General features: G+C 43.0%; 1 protein-coding gene across 1 annotated transcript in view; it reads right to left on the bottom strand.

Annotated features, from left to right (window-relative positions):
* Positions 1 to 504: 504 nt before the first annotated feature.
* PASD1 (PAS domain containing repressor 1) overlaps positions 505 to 18,592 on the bottom strand; it is a 56,738-nt gene continuing 38,650 nt past the window's right edge. Inside the window, exons 9-17 of the mRNA XM_044234491.1 lie at positions 15,086 to 15,158; positions 10,088 to 10,214; positions 7,544 to 7,752; positions 7,436 to 7,489; positions 4,720 to 4,902; positions 4,178 to 4,375; positions 3,533 to 3,828; positions 2,058 to 2,304; positions 505 to 645 (exon numbers count right to left, since the gene is read on the bottom strand). Coding sequence (XP_044090426.1) covers positions 505 to 645; positions 2,058 to 2,304; positions 3,533 to 3,828; positions 4,178 to 4,375; positions 4,720 to 4,902; positions 7,436 to 7,489; positions 7,544 to 7,752; positions 10,088 to 10,214; positions 15,086 to 15,158 — 1,528 coding nt within the window. The remainder of the gene's footprint in view (positions 646 to 2,057; positions 2,305 to 3,532; positions 3,829 to 4,177; positions 4,376 to 4,719; positions 4,903 to 7,435; positions 7,490 to 7,543; positions 7,753 to 10,087; positions 10,215 to 15,085; positions 15,159 to 18,592) is intronic.

Below are 18,592 nucleotides of genomic sequence, written 5' to 3'. Positions count from 1 at the left end.
ATTTATTGAGCACTGGAGCTGTGATTTAGTACAAAGCACCTGTGTTCATCTGATTTCAGCTTTCCTCCATTGGAATTCTGTTCCCTGTGATTTCCCCAGCATGACTGTGGCTTAAGACAAAACAGCTTCCTACTAGATTATAAACCATGCTGGAAAATGTTTCTCAGCAGAAAACAAAAACAAAAACAAAAAATGGTATTTGAACTTGAGTAGACTCTGCAGCCTGCTCGCCCATGGTAGAACAGGTGTGTGCAAGGCCAGGCAAGAAGGTAAGGGACAGCAGTCTCCTGCTGGGGCCTGGCTCCTGTCACACATCAGCACACTGGAGATCACAGGCTGCCTCTTCCAAGAAATGGGTTGTGCTCGACAATCCCAAACAGAACTTATCAGGAAAGAAAAGAAAATATCCACCTCCCCCTCCCCAACCCCTACTCCAGGGGACTCTGTGAGCCTTGGAGGTCCCCTGGCCATGCAGGCCTCATTGGCCTGTCTGTCCCTCTTCTTTCAAGGTTCAGTATGAAAGCACTTCTGGTGCTGGTTCTCGTCTGAGCTAGACTGCTCGGCAGACATAAAATAGCTGATATGGTCTGGTGAGTATTCTTCAGGGTTCTGGAAAGCCTCGGGATTTGCCTGAGGAGCTGACACCTGCCAAGAAAAAGGTGGACGAGGTGAAACTTTCCCTCTAGTCCAAGTCAGCAAGCTTCTGAGAAGTATGTCTTTGGAACACAGACGTACAAGGCGCTGGCAGAAGGTGCAGATGGGGACAATGGGGTTCCTCTCCACTTTTGTCTTCCAACAACATCTTGTCTTAAAGACCAGCAAGAGTTGCCCTGGTCTCCCCCAAAGTTTTCTTCATGCCTAAGACTATGAGGTTCTGTGTCTGGCCCTCCCTAGCCAGGCCTCTCTGCCAGCCATGGCTAGCCAAAGGCTTGGAAGCTCTCTCCCTGGCCCTATCCTTGGACCCTGCTATTATTCTGCTCAACCTAAGTAACTTCCATGCTGAGCCTGATTGCCAGCTAAGGCTGTTGGGTTAATACCAGTGTGGGTTGCTGTTACCTTTCCCGTCATATTGCATTCTCCCAACAACCTTCCAGGCATCCTCCCTTTTCCACTTCCTTGGGATAGCTGCTCTGCTCCTAAGGGCCCATCCAGATGGTAGTGCTCTGAGAGCAGACATGATGAAGGGTTTCACCAGAGTTTGCCTTGGGAACTGAACCACAGGGTCCACTGAGCATCTATGTCCTCTTTTCATGTGAGCAGTGCCTCCTGTGAGTCAACTTTCTGGAGGATTGGCAGCCCAGCTCGTCAAGGTGTATATGTGAAAATAACCACACATTTAGCCATTTAAAATTCCAAACTCACTCATTCTGCCTTAACTTACTAGGTTCTTTTTGCCTTGTTGTTGTCATTAGTTTTAAAAAATCAGAGGTTAGGCTCCATTAAGATTTCTGAAGCCAGAATTAAAACACCCTTTATAAGTACTGTTAGTCACATTGAGCGTGTTTGGTCCCAAGGGGCCTGCTGAGAGTCTTTCTGGGACCAAACCCAGTAAATGACTTCCATCTGGATCAGCTGCCAACACTGCCCTGGAAATATGACCATAGCAGATGGTCCCTGAGGTGGGGGTCTTTCCTGGCAAGTTTGGAGCTCCCTGTGGATAAACACCAAGCACATTGCACAGTAGGACCCTTGGTTCATTTTTTAGTACAATGAACCACACCCACACGAGGCCCAGGATTTTGCAGCAGAATGAATGATCCACAAGTTCAGAAAGGGGTCTGGGTTAGGGTTAGTTAGGGAAGTTTTTACCTCTGATCGTATTTAAGATCCATGAGGACAGCTCACTTTTTCATGGAAACTTGAAGGGAATCAATTGACACAGCAGCGTGTGCCGCCGCCATGCGAGTAACTGCTCTTGAATTTACTGAGCTCTGAAGTCTGGATTTCACACCCAGAGCATACTGCTGTGGTGTGTGCTTTTTGGGTAAGGGGCCTGGCCTCCATGCCAAATGCCCTGACCTAGGCTGGGAAGCATAGGGGAAAGGAAAGGTTTATACCTGGGGCCAGGTAGCTTGGTCCTGCAGGCTGTTCTGCTCACTGGAAGTCCAACTATTCACTTGGAGGTAAAGGTGATGCTGTGAATCTGGTGGCTGTCGCCAAAGCTGGATATAATCCTGTGGGGTCTCCAGGGTGACTAAGCTGGAGTCAGAATGTATGGGAGACTGAGGAAAGCTGGTAGAAGCAACTGTGTCAGAGCCCGGGCTATATACCATGGACACCTTCTGCTGCTCCTCAGGAATAAAACTGAAAAAAACATGTTATAGTGACATGGGTTTGAGACCCATGACCCAGGAGCCATCACCTTGTTCTTTGGTAGGTGCTTATGGCACAACTGGTTTTGGTAGTTAAATCAGGATTCACAGGTTTGTATCCTCACCTTGCCCAGAGAAGATTCCATTTGCCGAAGTAAGGTGAATGTAAAGACTGAGGTGAATTAGTCTTTTGGCTCCAGTGGTTTTATTTGTATTACTTGGACAGTCCTGAATATCCCACAATGGTGATCTCTGTGGCCTTGGGCCTGTCACTTTACCCATCCAAAGTCAGGGACATGCCCTTTGTTTCTGTTTGGGGCTGCCGGGCTAGTTCCTCCCTGCAAATCCAGTGCTGTCTCTACAAGAGCCCCATTTATCTTGGGTAAATAGGGACTTCTGAATCTGTACTTCCTACAGCCTCCTCAAGTGTATTCTGATGATCAGGCCTGTGGGAAACATGGCACTAACCCACCCACCAGACATATCAGGGTCACTGATTCTACAGGGGAGGCCCAGAAGGAAATTTGGAGAGCTCTGGGAAGCCTGCTCAGAGAGCTGGCATTCGCTCAAAATTATTTACTAGGCACCAAGTATGTGCTCTACAACCCCTTCACTGCTGAGCAGAGCCTTCTCTTTCTGGCATTTGGGACCACAGACTTATTACTGAGCAGAAAATGTGTTCATGTCCTCATACAGCCTCTGAGAACTTAGTTCTTCTGGGAGCTTAGCTCCTTGGTATCCAATGGACATGTAGCAACTGTTTCACACCCACTTCCCTCGCATAGATTATCACTTCTGTGGAGACCCCTTCTTCTGGTCTGCTGTGATCACCAGATTACAGTGGAGTGGGAGAAGAAAGCTGGGAGCTCTGGAGTCACTCAGCTATGGGCACATAAGACTTTGCTCTAGACATCCCGTGCTGTAAGACTGGGCTTGGGTGGGTGGAGCCAAGCGATTTCAAGATCTGCCAGTTCCCTAGCTTAGCTAGGCCTCCTATTTTCACAATCTCCTCCGTTCCACCAGCACATGCTTGGCCACACACTGCGCATGCGGAGGCGGGGATCTGGAAGCCACAGAGCAAGGTGAGTGGGAGCACACTGCTTTTGATGAGGGGGGTTGGGTGCCCTGTGGGTAAGTCACTCATGGGCTCAGGCACAGTGTCTGGCCATAAGGGGAAAGCAGGGACTTCTGCACTTATCACTGTTCCATGCACTTCTTACCTAGGGCTGTCATCTTCTTCGTCCCGCAGAGTATTGCCTTGATAGCAGCCAGAGGGCTGTTGTCCAGCTGCTAACTGGACAGGAACGATGGGCTGGGTGTGCACGAACGTCATGTGGTCCTCATAGAGGGGCACAGCTACGCTGGCCCGGCCTGGCAGGTATATCTGCAGATTCTGCCTTCCCACCACGGTGCTTGGCGGCTGGGGCTGCTCCTGCATCTGCTGCTCTGACAGAAGCTGGTCCTGTGCCTGTTGCAACGGCTGCTGCAGGAACGGGTCCTGCCCCTCCAGCAGTGGCTTCAGAAGGAGAGACGAAAGGACCTCAGTGCCCCCAAGGGTCCCCCAGAAGCCGACTGAACAGCCCTCCTCCATTCTCCTAGAGCAGATGACAGCAGCCTGGCGCCTGCGGGTGTGGTCAGGGTGATGTCTATGTGTTTATCCAGGCACAAGGCGCTGCCATCCGGGATGCACATATGTGTGCCTAGGAACGAGTGTCTGGGTCTACCTCGCCAAGAATTTTTATCACAGGCAAATGAATCACAGCCAACTGATGAGGCACCAACCCCTCAGGAGAACCAGGTGAGCCCCGGTGTTTATGACAATAAAATCTCCTTTCAGCTCCCCAGTTGAAACAGGCTTTCCATACCTGTTTGGAGTCATCACAAGTCTCCTCCAGCTCCTCCGAGAATTTGAAAGAGCAGGGTGAACAGGAACCACAGGAAAGACTGATCTCCTTGAGGTCTGGGAGGGACTCCTTCATTTGCTCAGTGCGTTGTTTCTTGAGCACTGGCTCCAAAGACTGGAACTCAGGATGGTCAAGGTGGTGTGAGATGGTTGGCTGCATCTGGAAGGACACAGTATCATGGAGGTCTTATTCAGAGGCCATACCTTTCCTCAGAGAACAGGACATGCCTGGGACGGAGTGGGACAGGCCCCCCGGGAAACCTTGGCTATATAGGAGCTGTGTCTGCCACTGCCAGAGCCTGGCTGGGCTGATCTCAGCCACTACAGCCAAAAGACAGCACAGGCAAAAGTCCCTGCTGAAGACCACTCCAAATGCCCCCATTGCCACCCTGGAGCAGCTGCTCTCCCTCCTAGCAGACCCCGGTGACTGACTGACTGACAACTGTCAAAGTCTCTTTTTACCTCTCCCTTCTGCCACTTACTTACTTGGAACTGGCCTCTGACCTGAAAGGTAGAATCCTGTATTCTCTGAAGCTGTTCCTTCATCATTTCCAGCGCATCCCGCTGGCTTCGGATGTCAGCCTGCAGCATCCGTGTCTGCTCTTCCAGCTGCTCCCTGAACTTTTTCATCAGCTCCAGCTCCCGCTTGTTGATGTATGACATAATTGATGGCAGTAGTTGTATTGACTGTGGGGGAGGAATTGCTTGTGGCTCACAGATAGGGACACCGGGGTCTCCAAATCCTACCAGACTTCTATTGCCAAGTCTGCAAAGACTGAGAATGAGAATGATTCCTGCACTCCCAATTTCCTTCATGACTAGAAAGTCTGAAGAAATGGCTAGAGAATCCAAGAATTCAAGATCAGAAATGGATCATGGGAATCATGCAGTCTGTTTTTTTTCCTCAAAATATAAAACCATGGAATTGGCCCCAAAGTGTGAAGCAATGACCTGCCCAATATCCTTAGTGGGAGAGTCAGAGCTCAGTGGGCCATCATATCACAGACAAAGCACGTGGGAAATGTCTATCAGATACCCCATTAGCAATGGGGTGAGAAGAAGTTGTTCAAATGGTGCTTCCTTTGTTCCAGGCACTCCTCTAAGCACTTGCAAAGAAATTCATGGATCTGACCTTCACAACGTCCTAGAAAGTACATATCTTCCATACACAGTTACAGTAGAGATAACAGGGGCCTGAAACAGACCAGAGGCAGGAGACATAGAGAGGAAGGGACACATTTGAAAGAAATTAATGGACACGGCTTCTTAAGTGACTGGCTGAGGGTGGAAGGAAGAGGCAGGGTTCTTGGGAAAGAACTATCTGTGGAAGCTATTATTTGCCTTGATCTGGGTTGGCACTGTGTGCATAAACAAGATGAGAGAGCCACAGTCCCAATATTAATGATGAGAAGGCACACATACATGCAACCGCTAGAGAACAAAAACAAGAGTCTATTCTATCGTATACTGTGGCTAATGGAAGAGCATAGCTGAGTTATTAAAAACAGACAGCAAAAAACACGCAAGCTGCTTTTCTAACTTGTAATAAAATATTCTGTGAATTTTTAAGCCAGTGAAAATTGCCCAGTTGTCCTTCTTTTGTTGTAAACTATGTAGATATTCATACAAAAAAGGAGGCACTCATTAAGCAAATAAATAAATAAATGAATAAATAAAATACTCTAAACTAGGGATTAGCAGCCACAGACCCTACAGGTTATCACATTCAAATCCCCATTCTCCAAGCAGGAACTTCTTTCTGCTGTCCCTGGCAGATGAGCTACCAAGCTTGTCTCACACCTCTCCACTGAAGGGGAGGGAGTACACCACCTGGGGAAGGGACCTAACGCATCTGAGAATGGCTTTCTTGAGGGGAGTGGAGAGCTGCCTGCCCTGAGCTGCTAGGTCTCCACCCTAGTTTAATGCACTGGAGACTCGCTTCCGCTTCAGGAGCACGACAGCTGTGCAGCTACTTGGAGCAGGCTTTCCTGTCCCTTGCCAATCTCCCTTCTCCAATGCCTTCCACGGTGACTAACTTCCACTACTGACAACATGACATTTTCCAGCCTCTCTCCATCCTGGGCTCTAGCTTCTGGATATACTCCAGTCTGTCAATCCATGGTACCCCACATAAGTCCAATACGCTACCACATGCAGGGCTGTACTACCCACACTCATTGCTGCTTATTCTGACTATTGTAAATAAAAGTTACATTTAAAGTTTAGTTATGACTTTATTCAAAGCAGAAGAGAAACTTGTCAATGGGAAAGGGGAACCACAGCTTTTTGGCAAATAAAGATATAAATAAAGACAATATGGATTGCTACAGAAATGTTTTTTAAATTGTTCAAAAAATTTTCACAGCAGTCCAGAAATCCCCGCAAGGCAAGCAGACCATTTCGAGGTCGAGAAACTGAGGCTCAGGGATGTAGCAAGGTCAAGGCTGGGGCCAAATTCAAACAACTGTCTTCTAGCCCTCAGTTCTTTTGATTTTAAAAGAGGGAGGGACTCAAAAAAAAAAAAAGAGGGAGGGACTCATCTTGGGCTTTGTAATTAATGTACACAATTCCACATAACAGACCATAAATTCATTATCTTGCCTTCCAATCCTGATTTTAATAATCCTGCTATTATAAAAGATGATTTTCCAAATCTGTGATTATGTACACAAATTTGCAGAGAGAAGAGCAACAGAGTAGTAAATCCAACTGCATTGATTTGGTCTCGAACCTTACACTGGTGCTGACATTTGAAGGTTGGATACAACAAGCATTCTGAAAGGCATGTTTCTAAACTGAAAAAAAACAACCTCCGTTGGAGAAACCTAGCTCATGGCGGGGAGGTGTTGGCATGGTAGCCAGGAAAGTCATCTTCCTGAGATGGTTAGCATCCCATTCCAGGTGATAAGGAATACAGCTCTTAAAAATACTGCCTTTTCTTAGTAGATAAGCTGCCTATTTGGCCCAAACTTTCTCTCAAACCCAAAGTGTCTTCACATATTTCACATGAAAAGGAGAACAGAGATTTTGTCTTTCTTAACCTCCCACCTCCCTGTTTGCTAGGATCCACTGGACTCCCATATGAAAATGCAGTATGACAGAAAGAGTGATAATAATAGGATGTTTTGTACAAAGCAAACTTGAACACAAGAGTGCAGATTCAGGGCTTTGCAGGGTTAGTGGTCCAGACAAATATGTGGAGCAAGACTCCGAGAGGTACCTCATCACTGATGCCAGCAGCTACACTGGAGGGTGAGCTAGCCTCCTGCTCAGCCTGGTCCGCCTGGTCCTCCTGCTCCACTCGGTCCAGCTGTTTGTCCTCCTCCACCTGGTCCAGCTGCCCCTCCTGCTCCAGCTTCTCTATCTGCTCCATCTGCTCCACCTCTTCCTCTTCATCTACTTGTCCCACCTCATCCACCTCATCCATCTGCTCCATCCAGTCCACCTCTTCCAGCTCGTCCTCTGGTTGTACCTCATCCACATCAGACACCTGTTCCACCGCCGGCTGGAATTCAAAGCTCTGTGAAGATGATGCAACTGAAGAAGAAAGCCCAGTGGAACGCGTGACCGAGAAAGCAGAAGTACCAACATTATCAATAAGATTTACAGATTTCTCTTTATTGCCTTTATAAGTCATAAAAACAGGAGAGTCCAGCGTTGTTCCATGTTAAGGATTAGATGTGCCAGGTACCAAGAGTAATTCAGAACATTCCTTAAAAATGTGTTCATATTTGAAAATAAAGAAAAAGGAAGGAGTGTCTCACTTTACCTCCACCCACCCAAGTGTAAATGGCTAGGTACTCAAACCATTCGTGTTGAGTGTCTTTTCATCATGAAATTCTTCGGGCCATGCTTCTGGAAATTTGGTACCTTCCAACTGATAATACCAAATCAAACATAATCATAAATCACTTCCCAAAATGTACATTTCCCAGAATGTGGGGATCTCTGGAGTGCTCTGGAAGTGCTGATGGCGGTGTTGAGAAATGACTCTCCTTCAAAAAAGCAAGCTGGACATTATTTGAAGAATACAAAAGGGCAGAGTCATTTTGGAAAATAGTTTGGCAGTTTCTTTCACACATGCTTCCCATAGGACCCAGTTGTACAGCTCCCAGGAATTTAGGAATTTAACCAAGTCAATTAAATATTTGTATCCACACCAAAAAACCTCTATGCAAATGGTTATAGTAGCTTTATATATAGTCACTGAAAAACATGGAAACAACTCAGATATCCTTCTGCAGATGAGTAGATTTTTAAACAAATAACTGTGGTACATGCACAAGGTGCAGTACTACTAAGCAAGGAAAGAGGAATGAACCACTGATTCATGCAACATGGATGACTCTAGAACGCATTTCATTAACAAAGCCAGACCAAAAAGGTGAGATACTGCATGATTCTGTTATTTATGTGACATTCTGGAAAAAGGAAACCAGAGACCAAATACAGACCAATGGTTGCCAGAGAATGAGGGACGGAGCTGGAGTTCAAAGACAACACAAAGGAATCTGGGGATGGCAGAACTGTTCTGTCTGGTACTGTGGTGGCAGATACAGGACTCCTTGCCTTTGTCAAGTCCACAGGAGCATACATCCCAAGGAGTGAACTTTACTGTGTGCAAATTCAAAACTAAAATTTTTCCTTACACATTTCAGAAATCACAATCATGGGTTCACGGACTCCCCCCCATCAATTGTTTTGAAAAGATTTTTTTAAACAAAATTTGAGATTCGCAGCCATAATGCAAGAGTTGTTAGCTAGCTATTAAAAAATAGAAGTATTAGTTAGTTAGCTATCAGTTTAGTTAGATATTAGGTTAGTTATTAGTTAGTTATTAGTTAGTTAGCTATTAGGTTAGCGAGCTATTTAAAAATTAGTTCTATATATGAAGATTCCACAATGCAAAGACTCCATGCTAGGATCACCAAATTAGAGGACAGGATCTGCATTAAGCATCCGGGACCGCCTCAAGTTTTGTATTTTTATACAATTATATTTATGAAATGTCTTTAATATTGAAACTTACATAGTAAGTATCACTGTTTCTAAGAGACTATCCTTTTTGTCCTATACTAAAAATTCTTCTAATAGTACATTCAAAAAAAAAAAAAACAAACAAGGGGTTTCCCTGTCCCCCAGTGGGGGAGTCATTTTGGTCTTGCCCATTTTACTTTCTTACAGTGGTATCAAGGGGACCAAAAGTACTAAGAAGGCATATCACATTTGGAAAATGATTGATTCTACCTTCCTAAATATCAACGAGACAAATAACTATTCCTTCTTTTTCTCTAAAAAATAAAGTTCTGGGGCACCTGGGTGGCTCAATGGGTTAAGTCTCTTCCTTCGGCTCAGGTCGTGATCTCAGGGTCCTGGGATGGAGCCCCGCATCAGACTCTGCTCAGCAGGGGGCCTGCTTTCCCTCACCCTGCCTGCCTCCCTGCCTACTTGTGATCTCTCTCGGTCAAATAAATAAATAAAAATCTTTAAAATATATATATAAAAATTTTAAAAAAAGGGGTTTCTTTGGACTGCAACCACTGCGGCATAGCAGTGAAGATTGAGAAAGTACAAAGAGATGAAATGCTACTCCTCCAAGGGCTGAGCGCAAGCACCAATCTTTAGAAGATTAAATGTTAATGGGACAGAATAATACCATTCCCAAGCACTTGAACCATTGATGAGATATTCACTTTCATCACGCTCAAATCATCATCTCAAAAAAAACTTACAGAAGATGAAATAAGTTCAGTCTTGTGATTTTTGCATCATTATGAACAGAACATTCTCATCCTCTGAAAAAACAAGAACTACCCTGTGGGCCACAGTTTTTCTTCTGACAATCCCTATCCACACATCCAAATGTACCTACCTGGTGATGCCAGTATGCTTTCCAGGGACGATGTGCTGGAATCATAAGATGTATCAGATTCTATCCTAATTACATGATCAGACTCTTGGGGGCCATACTGCTCAACTGTTCCAATATCAACTTGATCCTGGGAATTTCCAAATGAGGAGAAAATGACATTTCAATTTGGAGACAGATACATAAACAACAGGAAACACAGGCAGAACACAAACCATCATGAAACATGTCCTTGAAAAATATTGCTGGAAGGGAATAAGCAGTGATTATAGGTGCCACATGCTATACTCTGACAAAACTGAGAAAATAAACACAGTACAGATGCACTAAAAGCACAAGCCTAAGAAAACTGTGTGTCACTCAAAGGCTGTGGCCAAAGAGGATAAAAGGAAAAAAAAAAAAAGGAAAGAAAAGAAAAGAAGAAGAGAAAAAAAAAAAAAAAAAAAAACACCTTTCCCAGGTGTTGGTAGGATGCTAACCCAGCCATGGGAGAAGGGCACTGCCACCAGAGGGCCTGCCAGATGGAGGCTACTGAACAGCTGCTTCAAGTCTTCAATGTTTTCAATGTAGGTTGAAATCAGAAGTATTATTACCAAAAAACATCTTTACTATAGTTACACAGAGATGGGAATGGCTCTGAAGAGCTTCTAGTGCAACCTCCCCCTTTGATAGTGTCAAAGAGGACAAGGTCACACAGCAGGGCAGCAGCAGAGAGACAGAGAGAGTCCAAGGACTTCAAACCCAGTGCTCTCTTCCCTAACCCTGGTGCCTCAGTTGAAGCCATTTGCTGCTTTAAATTGTACACGTCATATTCTGAGTTTAATGATCCCCTTCCGCTTCCTTAATGACTAGATCCTTTTTGAACAGTTTGCAGCTCACTGCTCATATGAAATACAAGTACCTGGTTTAGCACAGGAATCTTTTACATTTCTGCTGAAAATTTTAGAGCCTCGGCTGTGTTTTGTTTTATTTTGTTTTGTTTTTTTTTTTCAGCCTGGATTAAGACATAGACCCATGCCAATTTTTCTACAAAGGAACCTGTTTGTTGGAACATACTGGCCCGGATCAAATCCCAGCATTTGAACTTCAGGACACTGCGCAACCCCCCCATTCTAGCGCACTATGTTTTGTACTCCTTAAAAGAAGCGATATGCTGCTGGGGATGTAACAATCTTTGCATTTCACAGAAATTCTGGTGAGATGGTATTCAATAAGATTCAATAAGATGGGATATGACCTTTTCCCCCAGTCTTTTTCCTTCTGCTTTTTATCATAGTCATATATCAATTTAGTTTTTAGTTCCTTGCTTCTTGGATGTTTCAGTAGAAATGTGTATACTCGGGTATTGATTAAGATGTCCATTTTTTGTGTGTTCATATGTTTTACTTAGCCTATCAACATAAATTCACTAAGCTTAAATAAACTTAAAATGACAAAATCATGTGTACCAGTGGTTAATTGGCCTGGGGCGGGGTGGGGGGGAACAAAACAAATAAACTATTTAAGAAAAAAAAAAGGTACCAGTGAAGGGGAGCAGATTTGCCACCTGGAAACTTGCTGTGGCAACTGCAGGGCTTATCTAATTGTTTCCCATCTCTTAGGAGTCACTGTCCTTTGTTGCCCAATGACTGACCATTTTCTTGAAAACTATTATTTCATACATTTTTGTCATGGGGGCAGGAAAGTTAAATCTGGTCCTTAGTCATGCCATCTTGATTAGAAGCAGAAGTTTTTCAATTCCGTGAAATATCATACAGTTACTGAAATGATTAAAATTGGCAGACTGAGACTGAATGGGAATAAGCAAAAATAAATAGCAATTGTGCCATAGTGGTGGGATTATGGGTTTCTTTTAAAAAAAATTCCAAAAAAAAAAAGAATAGATTTGTTGGTTTTGAATTTAGAAAAATTACCATTTGTGAAAATATTTATAGTTCTTTTAATTTCTTCTTATATAATATAAATAATATTTTTCATAATTAAAAAAATTCCATTACATGTTATAATTACTTAGGTTTTATAAGTTTATGAAGTGAGAATTTTTAAGGCCAACTTTCCCCAAGACACACTAAATTGAAGGATTCTGGGTGTTCACACATTACACACTGCAGATCCTAGGTGAGTATTTATGGACTGATCAAGTCAGGCTGTCAGCAGCATAGACAGTGGAATGATGGCCAGAGTTCTATGGATGTCTTGGCCTCTTTTCCTAGAATAACAGCAATTAGTTTGTGTGTAAACAGAGCACTGCTCTGTTTAAATTAGCTTTTTTCTACCTAATTTCAGCCATTTCATTCTTTCTTGAACAGAATGTTAGCAGATGTGCTGTCCTCAGAAAGTTTCATCTACATACAAGTAGCTTATTACCCTTTACGTTTCTTCTGACTGGTCTAAGAATTAAATTAACATTAGACAGATTAATAGGAAAAAATCAAACATGGATACCTCCTGTATCGTGGGAGAGATCCAGGAAAACTGACTGACTCCCCAAAGTGGTCAAAGCCATCACCTTAAATACCATCTCCAGCTAAAGACAAAAGAAGATGTTGAGACTGGAGAAGTCATTTATGGGAGGTGACCAGGAGAAGCAGAATAATAAGGGTGAGATTGTTATGCAGATCTAAATCATTATCTTCTCCACTGATGAGTTCCCAGATACCTAGAGCAAGAGACACCTCCAACAAAGGGAGGTTTACCTTATAAATGTAAATGTCTCTTACAAAAGGTTAACTTCTACTCAGTCTTTGGAGCTTCTCCTGTGTTTGCACTTCCTTAAATAATCTGTCTCTGGGATAAATAATCTTTATCCCAGAGACAAATTTTGGGGTGGCAAATTCTGGTCTCCTACAATGAGCAATAGTTGGAAAATGCAATATAAAAATATAAAATCAGCACTTTGTATTTAAAAACATAGGTGTGTTTCCTGTGTTAGAGAAGAGCTTAAACAGTACAAATACCTGCTGTCTGCACAGTCCCAGAAACACACAAAGCTTTTCAGACAAAACCACATGCAGGCCTGAAAACCGAAGTGAAAATCCACCCACCCAGCCTATCTATACTGCTCTTGGAATCCCTTTACGTTACATTTGGAGAGTGCTATAAAAATGACACAGTGCTGTGACATACAATACTCATCGGTGCATCTAATAGGTATGAGCGCCTACTATGTGTGGCAAACCTTGTTCAAGATATTTCGGGATACACTGATGAACAGGACAGCCCCTGTTCTCACAGAAGCTTTGTTCTATTGCAGGAATACAGAATATACACTGATAAATGAGGTTACATCCAGATGAGAGAGCCTGGCACATGACCACTCCCCTTTTCCTGACAGGAAACAGAGGCTCTCCACCGGCAAATGACTTTCCCCAGGTCACAACACTGATAAATGACCAAATTAGGAATTGACCCTTATATTTTGAAGTCTGAGGCCATCTTTCTCTCTGAAGCACCACCACCACAGCTGTGTTAACAGGCACCCAGGGCTTGGCAGGTAAGGTGGAGCACCATCCCCGGGGACAGTTTTCTGGGAGGCTTTTTCTGTTCTGTGCCTTTTTTTCTTGCAGTTTGATCCTTTCTCCCAGACTAGAGTTTCAGATCACTGAACGCAGATCCAGGTTTCATATTTCTATTAATGTGCATCCCTCTAAGATTTTCTCTAGTAACATCCAGTAAATAGATAAATGGATGAAACGTTCAGTGGCTTAGGAAAATGATGGGGGCAATCTAGACCATCTGGGGCCTGGGTTCTGCCCATGAAGGGATGATGCCAGCTCATGAGTCTACCCCACATGAGGCTACTGCAGCAGGCACGTCAGTAAACTTCTTCCTTTTTGAAATGTATTCACAGGTCAAAAAAGACCTTGAACAATGGCATAAAGCTTAGCTTAATTAAAAAAAAAATACTACAGGGACCATACCAAGTGTTGGGGGCCAAGAACAGGCGTCTCTAAGGAGGGCCACTTTGGCATGAAGATTATTTTGAGTTAAAAAAGCAATCAAAACTCAGCAGATTCAGGAAAAACTCTACCTGCCAGACAACTGCCTAAAATAATTTAGGTAGAGGCCCTGCTCCATGAAGAGAGTTATCACCATGTACCATTATACCATGAACTAGGAATGGTGGACAGGGAGGAACCTAGCAGTGTCTGACTGATCAAAGTCCTCTCTGTGTCCCACTGTTACTGAGGGGCCCATCAAGCAATTGTTTACCAGACATTTAGTCTTTCTCATTCTTCCTGAGGACTGCATTCCTTCTCTTTGAAATCCCAGACCCCCTACCCCCTTTTCCTTAGTTCAGAATGACATATATACCTCACGCTGCATGACTTCTTTGAAATCTCCATGCCTGTGTAGGTTCCCTCCATGTACACTATTAAATTTTATTTTCTCCCATTAACGTAGCTCTATTTTCAACTTTTTGAGGAACCTCCACACCGTTTTCCAAAGTGACTGCACCAACTCGCATTCCCACCAATGGTGTTAGAGGATTGTCTCATGTCAATGTGATCCTTAGTCTGGTTAGAGGGGCTTGAAGGGGACAGGATATTCTTGCTCCCCAGTGTGAGCATGGTAGTTGCCGGTTCCCAATAAGAAATGGCTACAGGGGGGGCACCTGGTTGGCTTGGTGGGTTAAGCGTCTGTTTTCAGCTCAGGTCATGATCCCAGGATCCTGGAATCGAGGCCCATGTCATGCTCCCTGCTTGGTGGGTGGGAAACCTGCTTCTCCCTTTCCCACTTTCCTTGCTTGTGTTCCCTCCCCTCCCTGTCTGTCTGTCAAATCAATGAACAAAATCTTTAAAAAAAAAAAAAAAGAAAAGAAAAGAAATGGCTACAAAATGGCAGCTGTGGAATCCCAATCAAGTGCTATGCCCACATGGGATACTTCTCAAAATGAAAACTTTTTTCTATTGGGAACACACAGTAACTAAGGAGTCAATACTACAAGGAGAAGGATCCATCCATTTACCCTATAACTCTCTTATGCTCTTATGTACATACCTCTGAGGCAGCAGCAGCAGCAGATTTAGCACGAAGCAATTCCATTCTAGAACTTCTCTTTTGGCCCTGGCTTCTGTAAAGAGATGAACAGAGAAATGGTAAGCACATCTCACTTGCCATTTAAATCTAAATTTTCTATTGTACAGTAAAAATAAGGTTCAAATAAGAACAAATATCTGAGGGATGCCTGGGCAGCCCAGTTGGTTAAGAGTCTGCTCAAATCATGATCCAGGGTCCTGGGATTGAGCGCCACATCGTCAGGCTCTGCTTCTCCCTCTACTCCCCGATTACGCTCTCTGTTGCCATCTCTCTCTCTCCCCAAAAAATAAAATCTTTTTTAAAAAAGAACAAATATTTATTTTTCTTAATACATCATATCAATCTTTGAGGTGCTACTATTCCTACAGGGAAAGTTGTTCTGCAGTACATCTATAAAATAAATCATCTGGACCCTCATTAGAATGAAGTTTGCCTTTGGTTAACAGTGCTGAGCAAAGCAAGCTTTAAAAAAAAAAAGGCAAGGCGTATGAGTGAATCTTCTTAATCTTTAAACCAACTGCAATTACCAAAAAATGCCTTCAGGCCAAATTTAATTTTATTTCCTGTAATTAGAGAAACTCTCTATTCTTTGGCTCATTAACAATTCATTTCTATCAAAATTAGAATTTCAATGCCCAAGGTGAAAATGCAGCTTCCTGGCACTGGAGTCTAAGTACTAGCTTATTTTTCACCAAATGAGTGGAAGGTAAGAGAGAACTGGGGGAGAGTTGGGGAGGGTGAGAGAATATGAATGAATGAGAATCTTGGTTTTAATACTGAAACTAATTTTTAAGACTTAAAAATTTCCAAAAGATCTGTTATGGAAATGTATTTTGTTTCCAAGAGTCACTCACGCAGTCACTCAAGACTAAAACTTCAGAGTCATCTTTGACTCTTCACTCTTTCTCTACTCGCTTCTGTATGAGTTTGTTACTAACTTCTAACTTCCTGTCCAACTTTTCTACTTGGTGAATTTCTTGAAGGCAGTGCACATGTGCTTGTATCCCCAGCACCTAGCACAATGGAGCACATACTAGGTGTTCCATGAATATTTGCTGAGTGAATAAAGGAATAAACAATCTGACCAGCCAGCTCAATGGAAATATTTGCACATTCTTCCCTCACCCCAGGTCAGCTTGGCTTGACACAGTTATTTTAAAGAACAAACTGAGGCTTCTCTCTGGTCCTTAAAAGCAATTAAATGTCACTATATTGGCTTTTAAACAGCAAATATCTCTATACCTGAGATAACAGTACCGGAACGAATGTATTACTGCACTGTCCAATATGGCAGCCATTCACCACATGTGGCTAAATTAAAACCAAAATTAAAGAAAATTTAAAATTTATTTCTTCTGTCATGGCACCCACATTTCAAGTGTGCAGTAGCTACATGTGTCTCGCAGCTATGGTATTAGAGCATATTAAAGAGCATTACTGTTGGCACACCTGGTTGGCTCAGTTGGTTAATCACCTGCCTTCATCTCAGGTCATGATCCCAGGGTCTTGGGATCGAGCCCCACATCATGCCCCGCATTGGACTCCTGACTCAGCCAAGAGCCCTTCTCCCTCTCCTTCTGCTCCTTTCACTTGCTCATGCTGTCTCACACAATTTCTCTCTCTCAAATAAATAATGTATCTTAAAAAAAATAAAGAGCATCATTGTCACCACAAAAGGTTCTATTGGACAGTGCTGTATCAAAGGATGCAGTGAGTTTTACTGGACAAGACACTGACTTTGACAACAAAACACCATGAGGTAATGATCATTTGCTTTAAATCCACTGCTTAGATATCAAGAATGTAATTGTTTTCCAGATTCTTCCATGAATTTATATTTCATGCTTCTTTATACATCAATATACATCATCATATTTGTGACTTGTAATCAGAATGTAAAATTAACAAACAAGCACATACATTGCAAAAAAAAAAGCATTAAAGAGAATGTCATACCTAACTAGTCTGTACATGTAAATGATGAAGTCAGGCTCAGGACAGGAGATGTAATGGAGGGTTTGCAGCCATAAAACACCACTGCCCTTTGGTTAGGAGCAGACAGAAACAGAACTTTCCTTTACTAAATCTCATCAGCTAATTTTCAAAAAGAAAGGAAATAACCAAAGAACACTTTGCTAGCTATATTTACATGGAAATAACATCTTCTAATTTTACAAAGAAAAGTACCTGTCTCATTATGTAAAACCTCAAAATGTTACTCTTAAATCGAGCCCTTAATGTTTCTTACTCTCTCTATTTTACATCTTTCCCGAGGTTTGATAGTCACTGGTAAAGCACTCAAAACTGCTGAATTACTTTAATGGAAGGTTATTCTTGGCCCCAAAAACACCATATACTTCTACTTGCTCTGTAGATGAAACTGTAAATATGAAAAAGATGTTCAATGAATACTGTCTTTTCATACATCGATACAGTATAAACAAAGGTGGTGTTTTAACAGTTGTGGCAGTAAATATAATCTTAAATGTTTCTCCATATTTATCTTAACAGCTGAGATGTTCTCCTCTGAAGTGATGGCAGAAAGGAAAGCCAGGTTTCCCTTCGGTCACAGGTTGTGACCAAAGTTTAAGAAACTTATTTTCAAGATTACTCTAACCAAAGTTAGGTCATAGGCTCACAGGAGAAACCCACTATAAACTCCCTGTCTGAAATGGGAAGTCTTAGGTCAATGTGTAACCATCCACTTTTCCTCCAGGCCCAACTGCATCTCAGCCATCTTTGACAAGTGGATTAGTACTAGCATCATCTCCAGAGCCTACCTCTCCCCAAGTCACTACTCTCTTAAGTGGTCCCCTAGTGATAATGCCTGAAACAGCCTCCTATTTTTCCTTTTTCCCCAATTTCACCATTGTGTCCAGCATTCCAGAGCTGCCAAAGGAAGGTGGACAGAATTTGAGGTCACACAGACGTGGGCTCAAACATCAGCCCTGATACTACCTAGCTGTGAGCCTTAGAGCAAGTCCTTTAGCTTCCCCGAGCTCCAGCTTATGAATATTTAAAGTGAAGTTCATAATATGTACCTTGCAACATTCTTGTAAAGATGAAATAATGTTTGGACAAAGTGCTTTATAATCTGTGTAGTCCAATGTGATCACCTCAAATGCCCTCATTAGTCATTCTCTCTTTGATTGCTCCATTCCTCTAAGTTCTTCTCCACTTAAATATATGATTTGGGATGTATAAGACAGTGATTTGCTCTAAAATGGTTCTTTGTGATTTTAATCCTCTCTCCTAGAAAATGTGTTCTATACATTTTCTGCATATGCTACCATTGTTCTATTCCTTTAGAACCAACAAGCAGATTCTCCAGTGTTAAGATAAGCAGACTGGAAATCAAGAAGTGCTATTACTGTAGATCACCTGGACGGTTACTCCTTAGGGCAAGGGTTGGAGGAGGAAGAGGGGTATTGTGTAGCTACATGGCTGTGTGTACAACACACACTTGTA

The sequence above is a fragment of the Neovison vison genome, chromosome X (assembly GCF_020171115.1).
Source record: "Neovison vison isolate M4711 chromosome X, ASM_NN_V1, whole genome shotgun sequence".
NCBI lineage: Eukaryota > Metazoa > Chordata > Mammalia > Carnivora > Mustelidae > Neogale > Neogale vison.
The sequence above is the reverse complement of the archived record's forward strand: the minus strand, read 5'-3'. Positions and strand labels throughout refer to the sequence as shown.